The 23703-nt window shown below is 35.4% G+C and overlaps 1 protein-coding gene across 3 annotated transcripts; it reads left to right on the forward strand.

Annotated features, from left to right (window-relative positions):
• On the forward strand, positions 1-21334 carry LOC107675640 (calcium/calmodulin-dependent protein kinase kinase 2). 3 transcript variants are annotated; one of them, XM_016470051.1, is made up of 17 exons: positions 1-94; positions 8161-8791; positions 10455-10502; positions 12020-12073; positions 13192-13243; positions 13405-13538; positions 14451-14487; positions 14634-14655; positions 14753-14841; positions 16117-16316; positions 16411-16464; positions 16580-16653; positions 16734-16821; positions 17753-17884; positions 18051-18151; positions 20252-20302; positions 20578-21334. In XM_016470051.1, exons 2-17 carry the CDS (start codon positions 8204-8206, stop codon positions 20648-20650), a joined length of 1797 nt encoding a protein of 598 aa, XP_016325537.1. In that variant the 5' UTR covers positions 1-94; positions 8161-8203; the 3' UTR covers positions 20651-21334. The 3 variants fall into 3 exon arrangements, with proteins under 3 accessions (XP_016325537.1, XP_016325540.1, XP_016325538.1); XM_016470052.1 differs by having other exon boundaries at positions 7-129; XM_016470054.1 differs by lacking the exon at positions 20252-20302.
• Positions 21335-23703: the final 2369 nt, after the last annotated feature.

Here is a 23703-nt window from a genome sequence, read left to right on the forward strand (position 1 = left end):
ACACATCATACCATATCATAAACAGCTACCATTACTGCCAGCGAGCTAACATAACAACATACCCTTCAAAAACAGGATCTTACAAACGGCCGAGGTAAGGACGCAGCACTTGAACCAACGACTTGCACTGTACCTCTCTAAAGCGACATGCGTGAACATACGTGGTCACAATGATTTTATTAATCCTCGGCTGGATTTTCCAAACATCTGTTTCATAAGAGACGCGTTAGCCAGCTTTAGCGAAATAACAACCAGCCTTAAAATTGTTCTCCACACGGAATCAGCTCTTCAAGACAGTGTCAGTGTTTGCGTGAAGCTTTTACAGATAATATTCAGGAAATTGCGTTGGATGATGGCAATTGTGAAGCAGGAGTGATCAAAGCATATACATCTAATATACACATGAGATCAGTTTGGTTATTGGGAAGTTGGGTTATTCTACGAAAAGGCGCATTTTCAGTTTTAATAAGGTGATTTAAAGTAAAATTTCTAAACATCCAGTAAGACAATGTGTTAATGAAATGTGAAATTAATTGTAAATGTGTGCTGGGACAGGATTGATGATAAAACGGTCAACAGTTTTTAGTTCAAGTTGATATTACAAGGTCGTGAAACTATAAAGTGCTCATTTGGAGAAGAATTTAATGCTGTATTTCAACAAATACTAACTTTTCAATTTTCAAATGTTTAGCTACTATACATATTCAGCTAAACAGCGTTGATCATTTTAACTAATAACATGAGTAACACATTTTTTTTGGATAATTTTAATAATAAATTATGTATATATATATATATATATATATATATAATATATATATGTATATATTAGACTTTTATGTTTTATTTATATTTATTAAAATTCTTAATATTATATATATATTGTTCTAATATAGCAAGAGGTTGGACAGACATGAGTAGGGGGAAATGACACATATGTATTTGAGAGACAAAAATGGCACCCGTTTTGTAGAATGACCCAGTTACCGAAGAATTCAGCATCCTTAATTCGTTTTCATCCTGTCTGTTTGACAGTAAAAGTGAAACCCGTAAAATCACTGGCTGTGTATCAACATCTAGTGAGCTGCCTGCCTAGACAGTATTTTTGGGCATCAAAGGAACATGCAAAATGTTCTTATTTCCAAAAATGCTGTCTAGGTTTTGACAGCTATTGTGTGACGATTTAATCCATATGGCTACAATGAAAGAACATATATGCATACAAGTGCATTAGATGTCAGTTGTGCTGCATTATTAACAAATTATATTTTGTATCCACTGACTTGTGTTGTCATGTTGCTTGGGTGTTTGGGTGTAAAATAGTTTGCCTTGTTTGGAGAGAGTGGCATAAGACGGTCTCTGGAGGACTTTTCCCTGTGGAATGAGCCATTGGGGTATGATTTGAAATCTAGCTGTGGGTAAACTGGATAAAATTGGTTATTTATTTGTCAGGCTTCAAGTGCAAAAATATGATTGAGGTTGGCGTAATTACTTTTCATTTCTTAGTTTATAGAACATAATCAGATGCAACTAACAGCCAACGCATGGGTATGGGAAATATCCACAGACTTGAATAAAGTGTGGCGGACTTTTTTGTTTTTGAACTGCTTTCAAATTCAATATAACCTAGTATAAGATTTCAAGTAGTCCCACAGTTTGTACAAAAAAATTGTGTTTTCGGTAATGCACTTGCAATAGGAGTCTATGTTACAAGGCATTTTTCACTGGGATAAATTTTATATAAAAAAACAGTTCAAATACATAATAATTGTGCTCAGAAGTTTTAATTAAGGCATGGAAATGTGAGCTGCACATTTCTGCTTTTAGAGCCTGCTGAATATCTTGCCCCTTACTTCCATTGTGAAGGCCCCAATGTACTCATGGCAAAGATCTTTTCATAAAAACATATAAAACAGTGTCATTGGCACTTTCAATTAGAATTACAACTTCAATTTGTAATAAAGCAGCTTTTTACTCGCGTCTGACCTCAACGGACTGAGCAGAAGAAATTAACTGAGCCCCAGAAGAAACTGAAAGAATCTTTCAGTGAACAGTTCTTAAAGGGGTCATATGATGTTGCTAAAAAGAACATTATTTTATGTATTTGATGTAATGAAATGTGTTTATGCGGCTTAAGGTTAAAAAAACACATTATTTTCCACATACTGTACATTATTGTTTCTCCTCTATGCCCCGCCTTTCTGAAACACGTCGATTTTTACAAAGCTCATCGGTCTGAAAAGCGAGGTGTGCTCTGATTGGCCAGCTATCCAGTGTGTTGTGATTAGCCGAATGCCTCAAGCGTGTGACGGAAATGTTACGCCCCTTACCATACTGTGATGCCCTGTCCGGCCGGAGCGACGAGACTAGGGATATGCAGGTATCAAAAAGGAAAAATTGAAATCGCATCATATGACCCCTTTAAAAAACATTTTTCTTAGTGTGAAGAACATATTAATAATCTAAAGAACTTTTTTCCACTAATCTAGATAATTTTTTGTTGAATGGAAAAGATTCATGGATGTTAAAGAGTCTTCACGGAACCATAGATACCAATTACAAAAATGTAATCGCCCATGGAGCAACGGTAGTTTGAAGCAAACTTTTCCAGAGATTTTACTTTAGCAAGCTGTTTTGAACTCCAAACAAACTTCATTTTTGGCCTGATTTTGAAATGGTGTCACACCAGTTCATTCTTCGATTTTGCTTGAAGTATTTCAGGGCATTATTGTAAAACTGAGTAAAGAGTCAGAATCATTGTCTGTGGCGATGGACAGCATACCGCAGATGGTGTTGAGAGAGCATAACTCTTTTTGATGTTTCAAAGAATGCTGAACACTCCAGATGGTCCCATATGGTCAGTCCTCTGTGGACCCCTTTCCCTGTGGATGCCCTGTGCATCTCACCATAATAAAGACAACTAGAGAGTGGAAAGTCATCTGGAGTACACTCTTAAAAATAAAGGTGCTTCAAAAGGTTCTTCAAGCGATGCCATAGAAGAACCATGTTTGGTTCCACAAAGAACCATTCAGTCAAAGGTTCTTTAAAGAACCATCTCTTTCTTACCTTTTTATAATCTGAAGAACCTTATTTCACCACAAAGAACCTTTTGTGAAACAGAAAGGTTCTTCAGATGTTTAAGGTTCTTTATGGAACCATTTAGACAAAAAGGTTCTTCTATGACATCGTGAAGCACCTTTATTTTTAAGAGTGTAAGGCTGCATCTGTTTTGTTTCTAGGGTAAAATTGGTTTCTTGCTGGAGTTTATCTTGGGTAAGGGCTCGAATCGGTGGATCTTTTTATGCATTTGATGTTGTCCTTTGTGGAATTTTTACCACAAAAATGTGGTCTGTGGGGGTCCAGAGATTATTTGCTTGTGAGTCTGAGTCTCCATAACAAATTAGGTTTACGTGTGTTTGGTAGGTTGGGCACGTGAAGGAGAAACACTTGGTTTGCAATCCATCAAAGATCGAAGTAGGTCACAGAAGAATGTGGAAACTGCTCTCAGATTAAAATAGCTCAGCCTACCATTGCAGTCAGGCCACATCTTGTCCGCATCTACCGTGAATTTCCTGTTGTTGAAAAGAGGATGTGATACTCTGGGTTTATTTGTGTTGTCATAGATGCTTGCATGGTACCTGTGATCCTGCCGCATGAGTTTCAGATAGTTGCCTGACGCTCAGACTAGAGGTCTGCTACCCGACCCGAGCCCGATGGGTCCCAAAATACTTTCGGGTTTCGGGTCGGGTTCGGGTTAATGTTTAATGAATAGCTTCGGGTTCGGGTCGGGCTCGGGTTTATAGCTAAACTAAAACTATATGCAGGCTACGCTGCTTTCATAGACGCACGCACACACAGTTATATTTCTCTGCAATGAGGGGGTAAAATCGCTGTTTTTGAAGTAACTACGCCTCGTTGCTTGTAGAGAGAGGTGCGCAGACGCAGGTTCACACACACGCAACTTTCATCTTTCTCTCTCTCTCGCGCGCGCGCTAATTCAAATAAATGATATAATTAATTAATTCAAATAAAGATTTCGGGTTCGGGTCGGGTTCGGGCTCTAAATTGAACCGTGCCGCTCGGGTCGGGTCGGGTCAGGTCAGACGATCTCGGGTACGGGCCGGGTTCGGGCTTCACTTTAAAGCCCGTGCAGACCTCTAGCTCAGACTGGATAAGGACACATCAATCCATCTGAATTTCTGCACACTTTCATCATCCCACCATCAGCACCTGAGCTGACAAATGGGTCAGACATGCCTGGCTGCTCTGTGCTCAACTGGGCTGTCTCTTTGTCATCGAGGTTGAGAGATGTGAGGACAGGAAGTCACTAACGGCGTCCACACCAGGAACAGACCAGTGATTAAAATCGGATCTGCCGTTAAAGGGGACATCAAATGCCCCTTTTCCACAAGTTGGTAGGATTCTTTAGGGTCTTCATGAACTGTCTGCAACATACTTTGGTTAAAATTCCTCAGTGGTTGTGTAAAACAACACCATTTTTACCTCGTCAAAAACAGCTCTGTACACAGCGACCCGTTTCGGTGCATGTCTCTTTAAATACTAATGAGCTCTGCTGTGGAAGAGGAAAGGCGATTTGCAAATAATCATAAGAAATATAAAGTGTGGGACTGGATCACGAACAGTGGGTACTGATCCATCCTTGAGTTTGAACTTTGTAGCAAAACCTACCTTGAATTATCCCTTGTTCAGAAAGCAATCTGGAGTAAAATGATTGGCGCAGACATAAACGCATTCACTGCGTCTTCTTCAGCAGCTCAGATGTGGGGAGTAAATGACGACTGCTATGTTCATTCTTACATCCAACAACAAAACACCTGAATCGCTTAGGAGACATTCTTGTCTACACCTGCTGCGGTGTCAAAACAATGGCGGACTGTTTACAGCTCACTCAGGGCCCGCGCCCTATGCTAAAACGGCAGTGTCCGTCAACAGTCGTGGGAGGGGCCTGTGCAAAGTGACATCACTTTGCCAAGATTCTGTGAACGGCTTGCTCTGAGATAGTGCTTATGATGGGGATTTAAACAAACAGCACTGGGTGGATTTTTATCATTATAGGGTGGTTGTGTACACACTGCTAAGACACATTTAAGTTCAAACACCATGTAAAAGTGAATTTTGCATCCGATGTCCCCTTTAAAAACGTCTCATTTCATCATGAAATTTGCCTCTTCTACTCTGATATCTTGAAATAGCTGATTAATTTTGTTGTGTGCTGCTTTATTAGTTAATGTGTACTAATAATAGTAGACCATTAGTGCTGTGGTAGTACAGTAATGGCATCAGATGTCAATGACATGATACTGAATGATTACCTTCAAAGATTGACCAATAATCACTTCAACCAGTAGGCTATTTCTTACCAGTATTTGCACTTTTAAACACAATCAGCTCTTTAATAACTACCTACACTATCATTCAAAAGTTTGGGGTCGGTAAGATTTTTTTTTATGTTTTGGAAAGAATGCTTACCAAGGCTACATTTATTTGATCAAAAATAACAATAAAAACTGTAATATTGTGAAATATTATTACAATTTAAAATCACTGTTTTGTATTTTATATCAATATTTTTAATCATTTAAAATGTAATTTATTCCTGTGATGGCAAAGTCAAATGTTCAGCAACCATAATTCAGTCCTCAGTATCACATGATTATTCAGAAATCATTCTAATATGCTGATTTGGTGCTCAAGAAACATTTCTTCTTATCTAGTTTCTTTATAAGTGTCATTATAAGTTTAATAATAATCATAACTGTATTGTCTGCCTGACTGATGACCTGTGTTTTAAAAATGTTTATAACACAGTATGTTGCACATATCATCTAGCATGACGTTACAATCACTTGGCTGTCACTTGTTGTCATATTAATGTCATCTAAAATCCATCGTTCATTGTCCTACTGGCTGAATCTCTTAGTAGGTGATGGATGGTGAGAGACAGTTTAATAAACAAAATAAACAGGATTTTTACATTGTATACATATGTGAATGGTGCTTGCTTAACCATACAAAGGTTGTTCTCTGTGGTTTCTAGCATGTTGCTAGGTGGTTGTAGAATTTTCTGGATGATTATAAAGTGGTTTAAATTAAGAGTTTACCAAGTTTCTATTATATTCTGCTGTCTAAATATGGCTTGAGTCTCTCTTTCAATGTAATTTTTTATCCATTTTTGAGAATGGAGGTTATTTCCAGTATAAAAGTGAAATTTTTAGCTAGAAAAGCTTGAATCCTCATCAGTGTGTTCTTATTTAAGGTGAAAATGAGTGTCAGGGACGTAATAAATGGGAAATGGATGCGGGAGGGGTCAAAGATGAGGAACGCTGAGAAAAATAGTGTTTTTTTCCCACAGTGTTCTCAAATGAGGGAGAGAGAACACCATCTTCCAGCTGTGTGGGTGTTTTGACAGGAGAGCGCATGGAGGCAAGGCCCCGAGATGGTATTACAGCAAAAACATAAGTAGAGATTCGATCGCAGATGAAGAAATGACAGGGAACGAACCGAGAAAGAGAAGAAAAACCAAGCCGCTTTGGATCTCGGTGAATGCGAGCGATAGAAATGAGGACGCTTGGAGGGGGTGGGCCAGCCCACACAAGTTCTCCTTTCTGAACCCCTCAGAGTAATGAATGTCTTTTTTTATTGTACCTGCTTATATTTCTCTCATTCTGCGAGACCCACACCTCTCCCACACACACACAGAGAGTCTCCAATGTTCAGAAAATCTGCTTGCCAAAGAAACTACATAAAAAACAGAGGCTCAGAGCAGAATGGAGATATGTAATCTTGCGAGCAGGCTTTACTTGAATAACGTTTGAAACATCTTATATTTATAAGCTTATTAGCTGTATTCAGTCATTTAATCCATAAAGGTAAACTATTTTCAGTGTAATATAATTTGAATAACAATGACCTGAAAAATGTTTTTGAGTCAAGAGTTTGTTCCCAATTAGGCTTTTTCCTAGAATTAGCGTCAGGGAAAACCCAAGAATATCAAGGAATTTTGAAATGGTGATTTTGATTTGGTTTAATTTTGTGTGTTGAATTGAGGTGTGTGTATGTATGTATGTATGTATATATATCTCCAGACTGCTTTGTGCATGTCATGTCGTTCTAGTGCTTAGCGTTTTAACCGTGTTTATGTGCGTACGTTACTGAAGTATTTTAAAGGTGCAATAGGTGATTGTCTACAGAAACATATTTTGTTATTCTGGTTGAAAGTCTCTTCACATCCTGATAACAATCATTAAGTTAAGTGGTCTAAATGTGTATATATATAGATATATAGATGTGTGTGTGTATGTATATATGTATGTATATATATATATATATATATATATATAAATATACATATACATATACATTGCTCTTTGTGATCTCTATATAGGAGGCAATATCTGCAAAAAAAATGTTTTAGAATTCATAAATACTTGAATATATCACAACAATAAATATCAGGAATTTTTCAAATGGTGCAGCCTTGTGAAAGTCATGGGAATAAAAAATAGAAATTTAGTTATGCTCAACTCAAATATGTTACAAATATAAAAAAATACATTTGTATATTTATATAATAGTTCATATCTAAAATATTAACATCAGTTTATTATTGGACACTAAACAACTGAATACTAATTATTACATAAATATCAAATATTTATATAATAGGTACAATAATTATATGATAAAAAAATAACATATAAAATATACATTATAAAATATTGGGGATTGGGTAAAATTGATTGATTGATTGGGATTGGATATATAAAATATTGGGTGGGGAATATCAGGAAAGAACATGGAAAAATAAAAACTGAAGAAAAAAAAATGAAAGGGCCTTTTAACTTGATTTGTGCTTATTTTCTGCCTGAATGTAAAGTAATCATAACACCCAGGGTGCGAACTACGGGGGAGCTAGGGGGAGCTCGGCTCCCCTTAATAAGACATGGGCAACCCCCCCGTTATAAAAAAAAAAAACAAGTGGGCTCCCCCAAAGTCCACAGTATAGTTCGAACACTGATAACACCCATTCCTAAATGATATTCAAAGTCAAGGAAATTCATTGGTCAAAAGCTGTGGGTACCATGTGCGCTGACATTCTGAATGACATCTAACATTTCCAAACTCTGTTTTTCCGGCAAGGCATTGATGGAGGGGCTACTGAGAGGTGTTTGGGAAGCACACTATGTTTCCCTGTGTCTCCACCTGGCCCTCTTCTGATCCCCCTGCCGCTCTGGGCCATGCTCCGCCCATTCACCCGGTACAGCCACCCAATCAGCCACTGCCTGACCTGCTGCGGAGCTGTGTTGTGCTCCCTTCCCCATCCACACGCCTGAGCCCTTGTACCAACGAGATGGAGTCTATGATTGTGGTGACGGAGTATGAGCCCAGTGATGGCTCAGGGCAGGAGGGCGGAGAGGAGGAGGAGGTGGAGGACATGGACAGCTCGGAAACGCCGGAGCCGGCGTTGTCAGGTCCGGTACCGCCCTTCCGTATGGCCTCCTGTGATCTTTTATCCCACTCGGTGGGCCGCCCGGAAGCGCTCTTCCCAGAACCGCAGGAGCACAGAGGTAGACTCAGCCTCTCCAACAGGAAGCTGTCGCTACAGGAACGCTCGCAGACGCTTTCGTCGCCCTGCGGTTCTCCGGGGCTGAACGGACGCTATATTTACCCATCGCTGCCCTACTCGCCAATCACCTCCCCTCACTCATCTCCACGCCTCCCTCGAAGACCAACCGTGGAGTCTCATCGTGTCTCCATCACAGACCTGCAGGTAGGTGGCCGGAGTTAATGTCAAGTGTGTTTAGAACTGTAGGGAAGTCCCTTACAAATATATCAACCAATTAAATCTTTAAATAAAGTAAAATATAAATTTTTTTGGAATGATGCTCAATTAAATTTTTTATATAATATTTATGATCTAAATGATTAATATCAATTAATTCATAATTACATACTAAATATAAATATTACATATTATATAATATAATATATAAAATAAACATTATAAAGCAATGGGGCTAGAAATTGCTCCTTGTGATCACAATATTTTTTTTAAATGGCTTGTAGGCTGGAGACAATTTTTTATAATTATGCTGAACTAAAATGTTACAAATATTTAAAAAATATTTTTTATTACTCATAATATTTAATATCTAAATTATTAATAGCAATGAATTATTATTTACATATTAAATATAGATAATAAATATATTGTATAATATATAAAACTCACATTATAAAATATTTGTGATCTCTATATTTTAAATGATGTAGGCTTGTAAAAGTGGCCTGAAGCCTTGTAAATGTCATGGAAATAAAATATAGAAAGGTTTGTAATTATGCTCAACTCAAAAATGTTGCAAATATATTTTAAAAATATATTTTTTATGATGTATTTAATATTTAAATTGTTAATGTCAATTAATTAATCTCTATATTTTAAATGATGTAGGCATGTAAAAGTGGCTTGTAGGTGAATGTCACAGAAAAAAAACTAATTTTTCTAATTGCGCTCAACTCTAATGTTGCAGTTTTTTAAAAATATGTTTTATATTATTATAAAATAATATATGGTTCCCATCGTGCCTAACAATTATGTAAGATTATATAACTGCACCACCAAAAACGAAACAATCTGATGCTGTAGTCTGAGATAATTTGAGCTGCTTGTGTGAGAACTGATGTTGTCTTTGAGAAGAACATTTCCTTTTCTTCATTCTCTGCAATGGCTTCAAGTCTGCAAGCTTGAGAGGGTATGTAAGGTAAGGTTACAGACAGGAGCAATTACCTTTCTCTTAATGGCGCTTGTCAAGAGAAAGTTCCCCTGTAGATGCTTCTACTTTTCCATTAGGACATGAAATCAGCGAGAAATGTGCGTAGCTCTTTAGCTTGTGTACCTTTCTCAGCTCAAGTCAGTGTTATTTTAGTATTATTGATATGCTGTTATAGTTTTTGTTAATGTTTTGAATTCAATCAATTTTTTTTATATTTTCTGTTTTCAAAGTTTTAGTAATTTTGTAGTGTATTTTTGTTAGTTTTTGTTTTTGTCTATATAGTTTTTATTCATTTGTATTTATTTGTTTGAGTTATTTTAGTTCTTCAAATTAAGCTAAACGAAAATGAGAAATGATGCCTTTCAACTAGCTGAAATAAAGTACGTTTTTTAATATTTTATTTCAATTAACATTTATTTTAGTTTTAGTTAACTATAATAACCCTGGCTCAAATACTCCCTTGTAATACTTCTGCTAATGCTTTTGATTCTTTGAACCTGGAATGTTGCAAGCATCGTTCTTGATGAGAGAATCAAGTTTGCATTTGCTGTGATCTTTGGCCACACAGGCTGAAGTAGTTGTCTTCCTTCAGTGAATACAGTTCCTTAAAGAAGACCTCAGTGTCATTGATTGACATCATTTGTTTCTTTATTTCAAAAGGACTGCGTGCAGCTCAACCAGTACAAGCTGAAAGATGAGATCGGAAAGGTATGTTTATTTTTCATTTATTATTTATGTATAGATCATTTCCTGCTGAGGCTGGGATGAATTAACACTTTGCTGAAAGATTAATTTGAGCTGTTTTCCTTATTTCAGAACAAACATACTATATTTCATATAGTAAAAAATGTGTGAAGTAACAAAATACGTGAGGCATACAGATGTACAGTTGGTCATCATAACAAAATTAACCACATGAAATTATCCCACATTTGTCTTTTTCTGGATCTTGGCTAATAAATAAATAAATGCACATGAAATATTTGGGGTCGGTAAAATTTGTAAACGTTTTTGGAAGAAGTTTCTTATGCTCACCAAGGCTGCATTTATTTACCAAAAAAACAGTAAAAATAGTTAAATTGTGAAATATTATTGTAATTTAAAATAATGGGTTTCTATTTTCATATATTTTGAAATATAATTTATTTCTGTGATGGCAAAGCTGATCTTCAGTGTCCAGAAATCAATCTAATATGCTCATTTGGTGCTCAGGAAACTTATCCTTCTTATTATTATCAATGTTTAATGTGCTATATTTATATGAAATAAATCTTTTGTAACATCATAACTGTCTTTACTGTCACTTTTGATCAATTCAAGCATCTTTGCTGAACAAAGATATTCAAATTTTTTTTTTTACTGAACTCAAACTTTTAAACTTACATGTATATGACTGTATATGAAAATAATAAATAGAGCGATACAAGACATAACTATTTACAAATGTAAAAAAAAAATGTTTTTTTTTTTACAGGGTACCATGGTAATACCATAGAGTTTGAAATAACTTGGAATACTAATTAATTTCATATTATATGAATATTGTAATTATGTGACACCATGGGATAAATCAAATTTGCATGAATAGAATAGAATGGATTAAACCCATACAAAAAGTACAATGTTTTACCATGTTTTTTTGGACATGGCATCAAGCCATGTTACACAGTACTTCGAGGAGTTCTTTGTAAACCATGTGTACCATAGTATTACCACAGTACACTTTTTCTAAGAAGAGTACAATATGATAAGCGCATATAATGAATTTTCTAAAGCAATATATAGGGTAATGCAGTGAAGCAAGTGAAAGGAGCAGTGAAGTGTTTTCACTGTTGAGCTTCATCTCCATTCGAGGGCATGGAAAACTGTCAGCTTGGATGGGGAGATTCCTGTTCTGCTCTCATCTCTGTGTTTGAGAGTTGGATTTCCTGCTGGAACGGCAGTCTGCTCTCCCAGTTGGGACCTGTGTGTGTGTGTAGGTTTGAGGGAGATAGAGACAGAACAGAAGTGGAATTATGCCTGTCTATGGCATTCATCATGACGCCGGCTGTTGCCTACTGGCTTAGTTTGGTTTACATGTTCTCCAGTTAATCAAACGGCACAAATGCTTGGCCACTTTAGCCTCCTGTTTCCTACCGTTTTTGCATGTTACTGAGTGTGTTTGTGTTGCAGTTTGATCCAGTTACAAGTTGTCATGATTGACACGCCTTGTTTTCCTGATAAAGGGCTCCTATGGAGTTGTCAAGCTGGCGTACAATGAAGACGACAACACATACTATGTGAGTGACGCAACACAGTCTCATGATCTTGCACAAATATATACACACTTCATGTGTGAAGAGTAAAGAGCTAACATCCTAGTGTTATCAGTAATCATTAAATTATGATTGCCTAGTTGAGGTCGTCTTAAGCAGTCAGTCTTAAAATAGTCACATAGACACTGTCCATTGAGAAGTTCCTCATAACGGGTTTGAACATCATAATTATTATGTGATTTTAATTGAAGTAAAATGCATTTTAGCACTAGTGCATCAAAATAAAGAGCAAAGCATGCCACAGAGAATGATGGGAAATTTAGTATCCTTGCACAAGCCCAAGCCCATGGCCTCATAATAAAATTATCAGTAATCATATATTACTTTATCTCTGTTCTCACTGTTGACTAAATAACTGTTTCTTACTGTATTGTAAGTATATATGTATATGTGTGTGTAAATATTTTTTATTTGTAAATATCCATATATTGATTATTATTATTAGTAGTAGTAGTAGTAGTAGTAATATTAGTAGTATTATTAGCATTATTAACATGTATAATAATAATAGTAACAATATATTGCTGTAATATTTGGATATTAACTTAATTTTTTAATTTCTTTCCTTTAATTATTTATTGCTTATTTTTATCTTAATTTTTTGTGCAGTTGTATACCTCACACAGTGCTGGTTGTAGAAGTATGGCAACAAAATGAAAAAGGAAAAAGATAGATAGATAGATGATAGCCAGTCTTAAAATGGTCTTAAAATATTATTATTTTTTTTAATATATTGATTACCGAAATTATTTTTATTTTTTCATTTTTTTTTTGCCATGCTGTATTGTTGGGATTTGATAAATAATTTAATTGAAAATTTTTTGAAATAGAATATCCCTGATAATAGTGATTATGAACATGCTGTAATAATAATAATATGTTGCTGTAATATTACATTAAATTTTAACTTAAAATTGCTCAATCCTCTGATTAATTGTTAGTTTTTTTATATATATATATTTTTTGGGGGGCAGTTGTAGTCCTCTCTCTGTACTGTTTGTAGAATGGGGCATATGTCGCCCAGCACCAGTAATGGCACTGGCTTTCTGCTCTCACTCGCTCATTCTCACTGCTCTCCACAGGCCATGAAAGTGCTGTCCAAGAAACGACTGATGAGGCAGGCTGGGTTCCCGCGTAAGTGTCTGCTTTAAAGCAGATGGAACGCTCAGCGGGGTTTATGATTGAGTGTATGTGTGTGTATGTGTGTATGAGGTTGGGGGCGCAGTTTCATCAGCTAGCAGAATGCCCAATACTTCAACCTTTCACATGATTTCCTCTTGTGCTGGTTTAAACAGGCAGACCTCCTCCTCGTGGGGCAAAATTGGCCCCTGAGGGTCCTCCTCAGCCCAAAGGGCCTCTGGAGCGTGTTTACCAGGAGATAGCCATCCTCAAGAAGCTTGATCATCCTAATGTGGTTAAGCTTGTGGAGGTGGGTGCTTGTATTGTCAATATGCAGCCAAAGTGGCACTGTTGCACCTGTGTCTCCAGACTTTAGTGTGTAATTTATGCACCACTAGTGCAACCAAGTGGAATTTAAAAAATAATGACTATTAGCAAACAGGTTTCCTATCGTCGTCCTATTAAACTGAGATGGGGAAAATTACACACCTCATATTAAATTTGACATGAATAAAAATAAGGCTGTGAGAGATATAGAGATTCTTAAATGTTGTACACACTGTTGTACACACACAAAAAATGTGTCTCCAGACCTAAATGTTTAATTTTTGCACCACCAAGTTGAGTTAAAAATAATGACTATTTTCAAACAGGTTACCCAAACATTCCCACCACTGGAACAGCAAGTCCACTAAATTTATTAAACTGGGATGGGGAAAGTATTTTAAACTTGGGAAAAAAATGACATGCATCTAATTAAATTTGACATGAATAAAAATAAGGTAGTGAGGAATAGAAATACAGTTTAAGCATAAATCAAAAAAATATTTAGTGTGGTTAATGCTTAAAAAAAGTATACCAGGAAAAAAAAGCTATTGTAAATATTTTTACTGGAAAATAAGACAGAAATTCTGATTAAGAAAATAATTCTTTGCAGTGTATATGATATGATATGTACTGGCTAGTTATTATTTAGCCAATAAAAACACTAAAAGAAAGCTTTTCCACAAATTTCCAGTGGACCAAAAAGTCAACAAAACTGGGTTGTGATAATTAAATGTTGATGCACGTTGACATTGATGCAGTCTGTCATATTGATTGGACTGAATTTCTATCCCTCAAACCCTTGTTTTCATTTACATCAAATCAGATATGGCATAAAATAAGGTCTATGCTGACTGGTTTCATTCCCTTTCTAAACCGCTTTGGTTTTTTTGTGCAGGTGCTGGATGATCCAAGTGAGGACCATCTGTACATGGGTAAGTCTGGCCAGATACTCATCGTCTTGGCAGATGCTACATACTTGCACATGCACAGTTTACTCTACTTTTCTGTGCTAAATGTATGTGAAATCAGAGAAGGTAATGCACAGCATCCTAACACCGTTTCCTGTGTGCTTTCACAGTATTTGAGCTTGTCAAACGAGGGTGAGTAAGCATGTTATTTCTGATTATAGCGGCAGCCCATGCTGTGCTAGTGTCACTCTGCTAGAGAAACTGTGTCTCGTTCCCCATGTGTTTGCAGAGCAGTGATGGAGGTTCCTACTGATAAGCCCCTGGACGAGGACCAGGCACGCTTCTACTTCCAGGACTTGCTGAGAGGAATTGAGTATTGTGAGTGCAGGAATTTAGCTAATGCTTAGCAGTGTGATCAATACTCATGATTGTTGCTAATACATCCAGATAAAGGGGCAAGTTACATTTTCATGGACTCATGCCATAGGCTGGGCTCTTTGTAGTCTCATTGAGCCAAACGTTTAGACTAAAGTCTTGTCAGCATATCGTAAACTTGCCAAGAACCACCTACTTAGCAGTGTTATTTTAGTATTATTTATATACCATTCTAGTATTAATTAATATTTTGAATTAGCTTCTATTTTTATATTTTCAATTTTCAATGTAATTTTAGTTTTCATGCTTAGCCCATTGCTTATTCTGTCCAAGAACTGCCCAAATTAGCAGTGTTATTTTAGTATTATTTATACAATATTATAGTATTTATTAATCATTCGAATTAGCTTTAAATATATTTTCGGTTTACATTTCATTAGTTTTATTTCATTAGTCATTTTGTCATTTTTATTAGTTTTTGCTTATTTTATTTTTTATTTTTTCTATATAGCTTCAATTTGTTTTATTTCATTTTTAGTTTTGTTAGTAATTTCATTTTTATTAGTTTTTGCTTATTTGTTTTTGTATATTTTTATATAGCTTCAATTTGTTTTATTTCAGTTTTAGTTTTGTTAGTAATTTCATTTTGATTAGTTTTTGCTTTTTTTTATATTTCTATATAGCTTCAATTTGTTTTATTTCAGTTTTAGTTTTGTTAGTAATTTCATTTTTATTAGTTTTTGCTTCTTTTTTATATTTCTATATAGCTTCAATCTGTTTTATTTCAGTTTTAGTTTTGTTAGTAATTTCATTTTTATTAGTTTTTGCTTATTTTTTTATATTTCTCTATAGCTTCAATTTGTTTTATTTCAGTTTTAGTTTTGTTAGTAATTTCATTTTTATTAGTTTTTGCTTTTATATATATATATATATATATATATTTCTATATAGCTTAAATTTGTTTTATTTCAGTTTTAGTTTTGTTAGTAATTTTGGTACTTAAACTTCTATTATTTCAGTTAGTTGCCAATACAACATTTTAAATTTTCGTTTTCATTGAAGTTTTTCATCTAATATTTATAATTTTATTTCAGCTTTATTTCTATCAATTAACAAAAACATTTTTAATAGTTTTGTTAATAGATAGATAATAGTAATAGATCAAGAAAGTTCTTGACGTTTTTATCTGCAATATACATCAAATTGTGAAACTAGATGCAGTCATCAAAATGCATTAAATAACGATTAAAAGTGATGGAAACTTTTCATCCTCAACAGTACATTATCAGAAAATCATTCATCGGGACGTCAAGCCTTCCAACCTGCTTGTGGGAGAAGATGGCCATGTTAAAATTGCCGACTTTGGGGTCAGTAACCAGTTTGAGGGAGCAGACGCCCTCCTGACCAGCACAGTTGGGACACCAGCATTTCTCGCCCCAGAGACCCTCTCAGAGACCCGCAAGAACTTCTCTGGAAAGGTTAAAAGCTCTATTCTCTAAGCTAGTTGCTAATATCCTGTCAGTCTTGCTGTCAATTTTTTATTTAGTCAAGTTAACATCATGTTTTTAATAGGCTCTGGATGTGTGGGCGGTGGGAGTCACCTTGTACTGTTTTATCTTTGGAGTGGTATGCCCTGTTTTGACCTTTGTATATATCATGAAATATGTCTTGTAAACAGTAACAATTCAGCAAAACAAATTCTTTTTGACGTGGTCTTTGACTTTACTTCCTTTCTTTACAGTGTCCGTTTATGGATGAGCGTATTTTGAGCCTCCATCAGAAGATCAAGACCCAACCAGTGGAGCTTCCTGAGAAGTGAGTATTTCTCTTGAGCCTGAAAGACCTTCCCCATCCCGAAGTTCTGACATTGATAGCATTTTTGTCCCACTTAACAGCGCGGACATATCAGATGACTTAAAGGACCTTCTTTTTAAAATGTTGGACAAGAATCCTGAAACCAGAATTACCATCCCACAAATCAAGGTGAGTGTGACTTTTATTTCACCAGTGACGCCACCTTCGAGTTTAACAAAGGTGATATGTGTCATTTCCGAGCTATTAACGTCACCAGTATGTTTCCTGAATACTAGCCCTCATCTGTGATTGGTCAGAAAAATAAACGGTTTTGGCCTAGAATTACGCTATTGGTTGATGTTTTTTTACTTGTAAATTTTTTTAAACCATACATGCTACCGTTCCAAATGTTGGGATCAGTAAGATTTGGCTGATTGTTTTGAAAAAAGTCTTATGCTCACCAAGGCTGCATTAATTAAAAAATACTTACACAAAAAACAGTATTATTAATATAAACAGTAATAATATAAACACTTATATAAACAGTAATTTAACTTTTTTGTTTTTATTTTAAAATGTATTTTATTCCTATGATGGCAAAGCTGAATTTTCAGCAGCTGTTACTCCAGTCTTCCGTGTCACATGATCCTTCAGAAATGATTTAATTTGCTGATTTGGTGTTCAAGAAACATTTCTTATTATGAATTATGAAAAAACTTTGAAAACAAATATTTTAACCATGATACTTTTTTTTCCCAGGATTCGTTGATTAATGGGACATTCAAAAGAACTGCATTTATTTGAAATAGAAATAGAAAACATTATAAATATCTTTACTTTTACTTTTGATCAACTTAATGCATCCTTGCTAAATAGAAGTATTCTTTCAAGAAAAAATCTTACTGACCCCAAATGATTTGTACTTGGTAGTATATTTTTTCTTATGTTATAATCAGCCTCCATACTTCAAATGGACCAAAAATGAAACCCTTCTTTGTTCTTAAAAGATGATTTCAAAGCACTTCCTGTGTGAATATAGGACACTCCAGCTGCCTAGACACAGTCTTGAGTTAATGAATGATATCAAAGCAGGATTTCTGTTCTGCTGTTGTTGTTGTAGGTGCACCCATGGGTGACGCGGCACGGCGCTGAGCCCCTCCCCCCTGAGGATGACAACTGCTGCAGCCTGATAGAAGTGACAGAGGAGGAGGTGGAAAACTCTGTCAAGCACATCCCCAGCCTGGCCACTGTGGTGAGATCGCAAGCCCCTAGTGGCCTGTTTGTTTTTATGAATACACAAAATGTATTCAATTTTAATAACCTCATCAAATGTATAAACAGATTAATGACCCACACAGATTACAGCCCAAAGCCTGTTTTTGGAGTTACTTATACTTGCTGCATGCTCTCTGCTATAGATCTTGGTTAGGACTATGCTGCGCAAGCGTTCTTTTGGGAACCCGTTTGATTGGGGCCGCAGGGAAGACAGGAGTCCTGCCGCACCAGGACACACGCTATCGTAAGTCTTCCTCATTAAGGATGGGCTATAACTGGAACAGACTTCCTGAACCTAGACTTGGAACTCTGCAGTGGATTCGGTGGTCATAGAAATTTGAAAATGGTTTGCCTAGCTTGTTTGACAGTTTAATTGGAACTACTAGTATAGATGTACTATTCTATTTAACTACACTAGGTCATACTGTAATACTATAAGGATAAATCTTCAGTGTATTTTGAGGTAAAATAGAGCTTAATATCTGTGCAACGTTTCCACAGAAAATAATTTTGACTAGTTTCTCAATTGCTTAAAAATGAATGAAAAATGTGTTTACAGTAATGCACTTAAAATAGAAGCCTGGCAGGCAGGCTGTCCATTTATTAATATTTTTATTCAGCAAGGATGCATTAAATTTATCAAAAGTGACAGTCAAGACATTTATAATGTTACATAAGATTTTCATTTAAAAAACAAACAAAAAAAAAGCTGTTCTTTTAAACTGTTTGTCAAAGAATCCTTAAAAAAAATGTATAAATAAAAAGAATTCATAGTTTCCTCAAAAATATTTGACAGCACAACTGATATTTGACACTGAAGACTGGAGTAATGGCTGCTGAAAATTCTGCTTTTTCATTACAAATAAATTACATTTTAAAATATATTACACTAGAAAACTTGTTTTTATTATTAAATTGTAATAATATCTCACAAATATCACTGTTTTTACTGTATGTTTGATTAAATTAATCCAGCCTTGGTGAGCATAAAAGACTCTTTTCGACTCCAACCTATTGAATGGTAGTGTACATTTTTAATGCACTAAATCTTCATTAAAATGTATGTCATTTAACCTCTAAAGTTAAAATTATTTTTTGAGATGAGACTACATTTCTAGATGAACTGTTATGTGTTATTAACCATCAGTTAATAAATGAATGTTTTTGAACTTACACAACACACTATCGCATTATGAAGCCAAAACTACAATGGTCACATTAAACATGTTTATTGTGTTTTCAGTAAGCTCACAGTTACCAAACTAACCGTGTACCCTACTAAGGTAAAATACTTTAGACAATTTAAATATGAAACTTTCTTAAAAAGTACAATTCTGTATAGTATGAATGTGTGTAGTATCAATGTAATCCTGACGTACTACAATCGTCATTGCCATGTGACCTAAAGCATTAGTTATGTTGCTTCACTGCCATTCACAAATCCTCTCTAGTGGCCTCATGGGATAGATAGTAAAGTGACCATCAGATGCACACCTCAGAATCTCACCGGAAGTAGTAGGTCTTCCGGGTACTTTTTGCATAATGTCTAATGCTGGGGTCTCCAAACTCGGTCCTGGAGGGCCTGTGTCCTGCAGAGTTTAGCTTTGGAGATCCCTGGTCTAATGAATACTGTGAATTCAGACACCTATTATATTATTCACATGCCTATTATATATACAAAGCTGTAGAGTCGTTTTTATTATTTTATGACTCATGAGCGCCCCCTTGCAGCTATGCTCCCTGTTGAAGCTATCATTGCAATGCTTTGCTATGAGCAAAGTAGTAGTATCTTACAATAATAGCTTTGCTAAGCTCGTTAAAGGGATAATCCACCCAAAAATGAAAATTCTGTCATCTTTTACTTACCTTCATGTCATTTCAAACCTGTATGACTGACTTACTTCTGTAGAACATAAAAGAAGATATTTTGAAAAATGTGGGTAACCAAGTAGTTGATGGTAGCCATTGACTTCCATACTATTTTTTTTTTCATACTATGGAAGTCAATGTCTACCGTCAACTGTTTGGTTACCAACATTCTTCAAAATACCTTCTTTTATGCTCAACAGAAGAAAGAAATTCATACAAGTTTGGAATGACATGAGGGTGAGTAGAATTTTCATTTTTGAGTGAACTATCCCTTTAACCTATAGTTGTTGTTGTTGTTGATATTTAATAAACAAGGGACAAGCATTGATTCTTTTCTGTGGTAATCGTTAGCATATTTGAGTTATATTTAATGAAATATTCCTTTAAGGCTTTTTTAGTCATGTTTGCAGGAATATTTAATAGAAACGCTCCGATTTAAGAATTCTCACGTATCCGCATCTCTCCTGCCATCTAGAAAAGGGAGAGCAGGGAGTTTGAAATACTGCCGCAATCTCGGTACCCCCAGGTAAAGCTCCGCTAGCCTGTTAGCGCTCCACATATGTCCTGTTCACTCTCCTCCACCTATATTATATGTAGGAGATAATGGTCATGCCCATTTTGAATGATCTGCACTTAAAAGGAATGGTGTGGTGTTCAGATGGCTTAAAGAATAACAAGCTTTTCCGCTTGTATTTTCCTACCTGATAAACAGCATTTTATGCATGTAATATTTAAAATATTCATGATATTCCTTCTTAAAAACCTTTAATAATCAACCCGGTTTATTTGTCTGTTTCCTAGGAAACAAGAGAGCGAGGAAGGCATGCGGAGCATGGACCTGCCCTTCGTGGGCGAGGATGAAGTTCTTTCCTGATAGTTGTGGGTGTCTTGCTCAGGGGAAATGCGCAAGGATGGGGCTGCCGTGGCTTCCGGAAGGCCATGATATGGACCTGGGGCTGGGGCATGGACGGAAAGATGGAAGAAAGGAAGAAGCTCTTGTTGGGTTGTTTATGTGGAGGGTGCCCACCCACTCATGCATGCATTTGTACAGTCCACAGCAGCATGCACTGTATCTGTCCGCCCAGGTCTCTGCCATCTCTCAGGACCTGTTTTCTGTGCGCGCGTGTTTTTACTCTCCTCTCCGGCATGGAGACTGCTTTACTCCCATACTTCCGCTAGGGGGCGCCACCGCAAAGCAAAACAGAATTTTTTGGAAAAAAATGTACAATTTATTAGGTTTGTCCATCACTCATTAATTAGAGAGACATGCTACTTTATTGCAGTTTTACAGATCTTATAGATTATTAGAACTGAATTTGAAAGTAATAAAATAAAGACTTTCATCAGAAATTAATTTCTCGAAAGAAATCTTGAAAATCAGGTTTGTTTGGTCAAATAAAGTAAATAATGTATATAAATAAATATCAAGGCAAATAAAATAATAAATAGCCTTTGCACATTTGCGGACAACAACCTTTAACTAGTTTTTAATTCTTAATTGGTGATTTCTTAGGTTTGTCCATCACTTATTAATTAAAGGGTTAGTTCACCCAAAAATGAAAATAAGCCCATAAATTACTCACCCTCAAGTCATCCTAGGTGTATACGACTTTCTTCTTTCAGACGAATCCAGTCGGAGTTATATTAAAAATGGTCTTTGATCTTTCAAGCTGTTTCATGGCACTCAGCGGGTGTTGCATGCATCAGTCCAAAAGCAGTTAAATAAAATGCACCCATCCATAAAAAAAAGTGTCTCACACGGCTCCGGGGGGTGAACAAAGGCCTTCTGTAGCGAATCAATGCGTTTTTGTAAGAAAAATATCCATATTCAAAACGTAATAATCACTTTAATGTAGCTTGCGCTCACTGTTGTACACTGGAAGCAGTTCCGGGGGAATGATGTATGGAGATCAGCGCTGCGCATGTGCCGGTGAGTCTCGTGAAAACCAACATTTGTTTACAGTAAGAGTAATTTATGGGATAATTTTCATTTTTGGGTGAACTAACCCTTTAAGAGATTGTATTGAGATTGTATCACTGCCTGATTGTAAATTATATCATATGATTTGAAAATGATGAAATAAAAGATGGCTCAGACTTTCATCAGAGATTAATTTCAGCTTGAAATTAAATCAGGTTTGTTTGATCAAATTAAGATAGTAAATAATAAATGAATTAATAATAAAATACATGCAAGTATACAAATATTAACACGTTTAATAATAAATAGCTTTAAATAATGAAAATCTTCAAATTTGCTGACAATAACCTCTAAGAAGTTTTTAGAAGAAATTTTTGATTTCTTAGATTTTTCCATCACTCATTAATTAGAGAGACATGCTGCTTTATTGCAGTTTTACAGATCTTGTTAGATTTTTTGAGTTGGATTTTAAAAAATGAAATGGAAGAAAAAACTTTCATCAGAAATTAATTTCAACTTCAACTGAAATTCTTCTCAAAATCAAGTTTGTTTAATCATTAAGTAAAAAAAAAAAAAACGATCAAAAATAAAAAGACAAATAATTTTTTAATAATTCAACTTCTTAAAATTCGCAGTCAGGAAATGTGTATAATGCTATTTAGGGAAAATGCAGATATGTTTGTATGTGTGTGTTTGTTTATATATCAAATCACAGCTTTGTGTTTATATTATAATATTATAATGTCAGCGCTGTAGATGGTGAACAGGACCAAACCTGGAAACTATCTCTTTTTTTTTCCCTTTTTTTTTTAGCAACAAAGAGAGAGATTTATGGTCATAGCATGTTTTTGAATAGCAGGTTAATTATTTAGGGCACAAATAACCTTTAGGGAATGCCACAATAGGCATTGTGACCATTCTTCTTGTATGTAACTTGACCCTTTTAATCATGAAGGTAACAGTTTCTTACTGTAATTTCACTTCGTTTTCCTGTTTAGAATTACCAAAATGCCATGTAGTAGTGCATTTCCGACTTCGTCATGATCAGAGTGAGTTCGTTATCAGCATTTCTATATAAGACGCATACTCTATGAAGTTCTTGAGGAAATACAATAACTTTGTGCAATCTATGCATGACTTTTCACTTAAGGAATCAATGTTTGTCAGTCTGTTTTGACACAAATATATGCCTTACATTTTCATACTCATAACTGTAGCATAGATCATCAGTACATGTGTAGAGTTTTTTGGTACGATAGAATTGTAGATAAAGTAGAATTGGAAATTTTAGATAAGCTGTTTTAGTAGACAGTGTAGAACTATAGTAACTTGCTTAAGCTCAATTTTAAAGTTAGCAAAAATAGTCCAAAGCCCTGTTGAGATTTTCTCAATGTGCACTATGGTCATGTATCTCCTGTGTTGATTATTTTTCTATGATTGTTTGTTTGTTTGCTCTATTTAGCTGTAGTTTCAAAATGTCGGAGTGATGGTGCTTTTCCACCACTGAAATTAATAACATAGTTCATGCTTCCATGTATCAGGGGATTCTTTTCTGCACAAGTAGGTTGAATGTATGTTGTTGGTTTACCTTGTAACACTATACAAGTCAACTATATACTGTTTTGTTTTTTTTTCCACTTTTTTAATTTCCTGCATGTTAAACTTTGCTGTATTTTATAGTAATTGTTTTCTGTGACTTTCTCTCTCTAAGACTTTTATTTAAATCTTTTGTGTAGGTACTATTACTATGCATAAGAAATCTCACATTGTGGTGCAGTTCTGGACTGTCGGTTGGTCTCTTGTGTCTGTTCTATTGGATGTTGATTGTTGAAGGAAACTTGTAATATTGACTTAAATATGCATGTGCACCGACCGAAGCTGGTTATACAATATCACTACTGTATATGTACAGTAAGTGGACATTTTAACAGATTTTAAAGACCTTTAAATAACATATTCAGGACCAGAGAAGCACCGTTCCCCTTTTCTGAATAAGTATTTGTAGG

Source organism: Sinocyclocheilus anshuiensis, unplaced genomic scaffold (genome assembly GCF_001515605.1).
Source record: "Sinocyclocheilus anshuiensis isolate Anshui unplaced genomic scaffold, SAMN03320099.WGS_v1.1 scaffold1880, whole genome shotgun sequence".
Lineage (NCBI taxonomy): Eukaryota > Metazoa > Chordata > Actinopteri > Cypriniformes > Cyprinidae > Sinocyclocheilus > Sinocyclocheilus anshuiensis.

Bases quoted from the DNA above. Each gene is read 5' to 3' on its own strand.
- LOC107675640 (XM_016470051.1), top strand. From the start codon at position 8,204: ATGTTTCCCTGTGTCTCCACCTGGCCCTCTTCTGATCCCCCTGCCGCT. The intron at 8,792-10,454 runs GTAGGTGGCCGG...TTATTTCAAAAG, and splicing joins TCTCCATCACAGACCTGCAG to GACTGCGTGCAGCTCAACCA. The intron at 14,842-16,116 runs GTGAGTGCAGGA...CATCCTCAACAG, and splicing joins GCTGAGAGGAATTGAGTATT to TACATTATCAGAAAATCATT.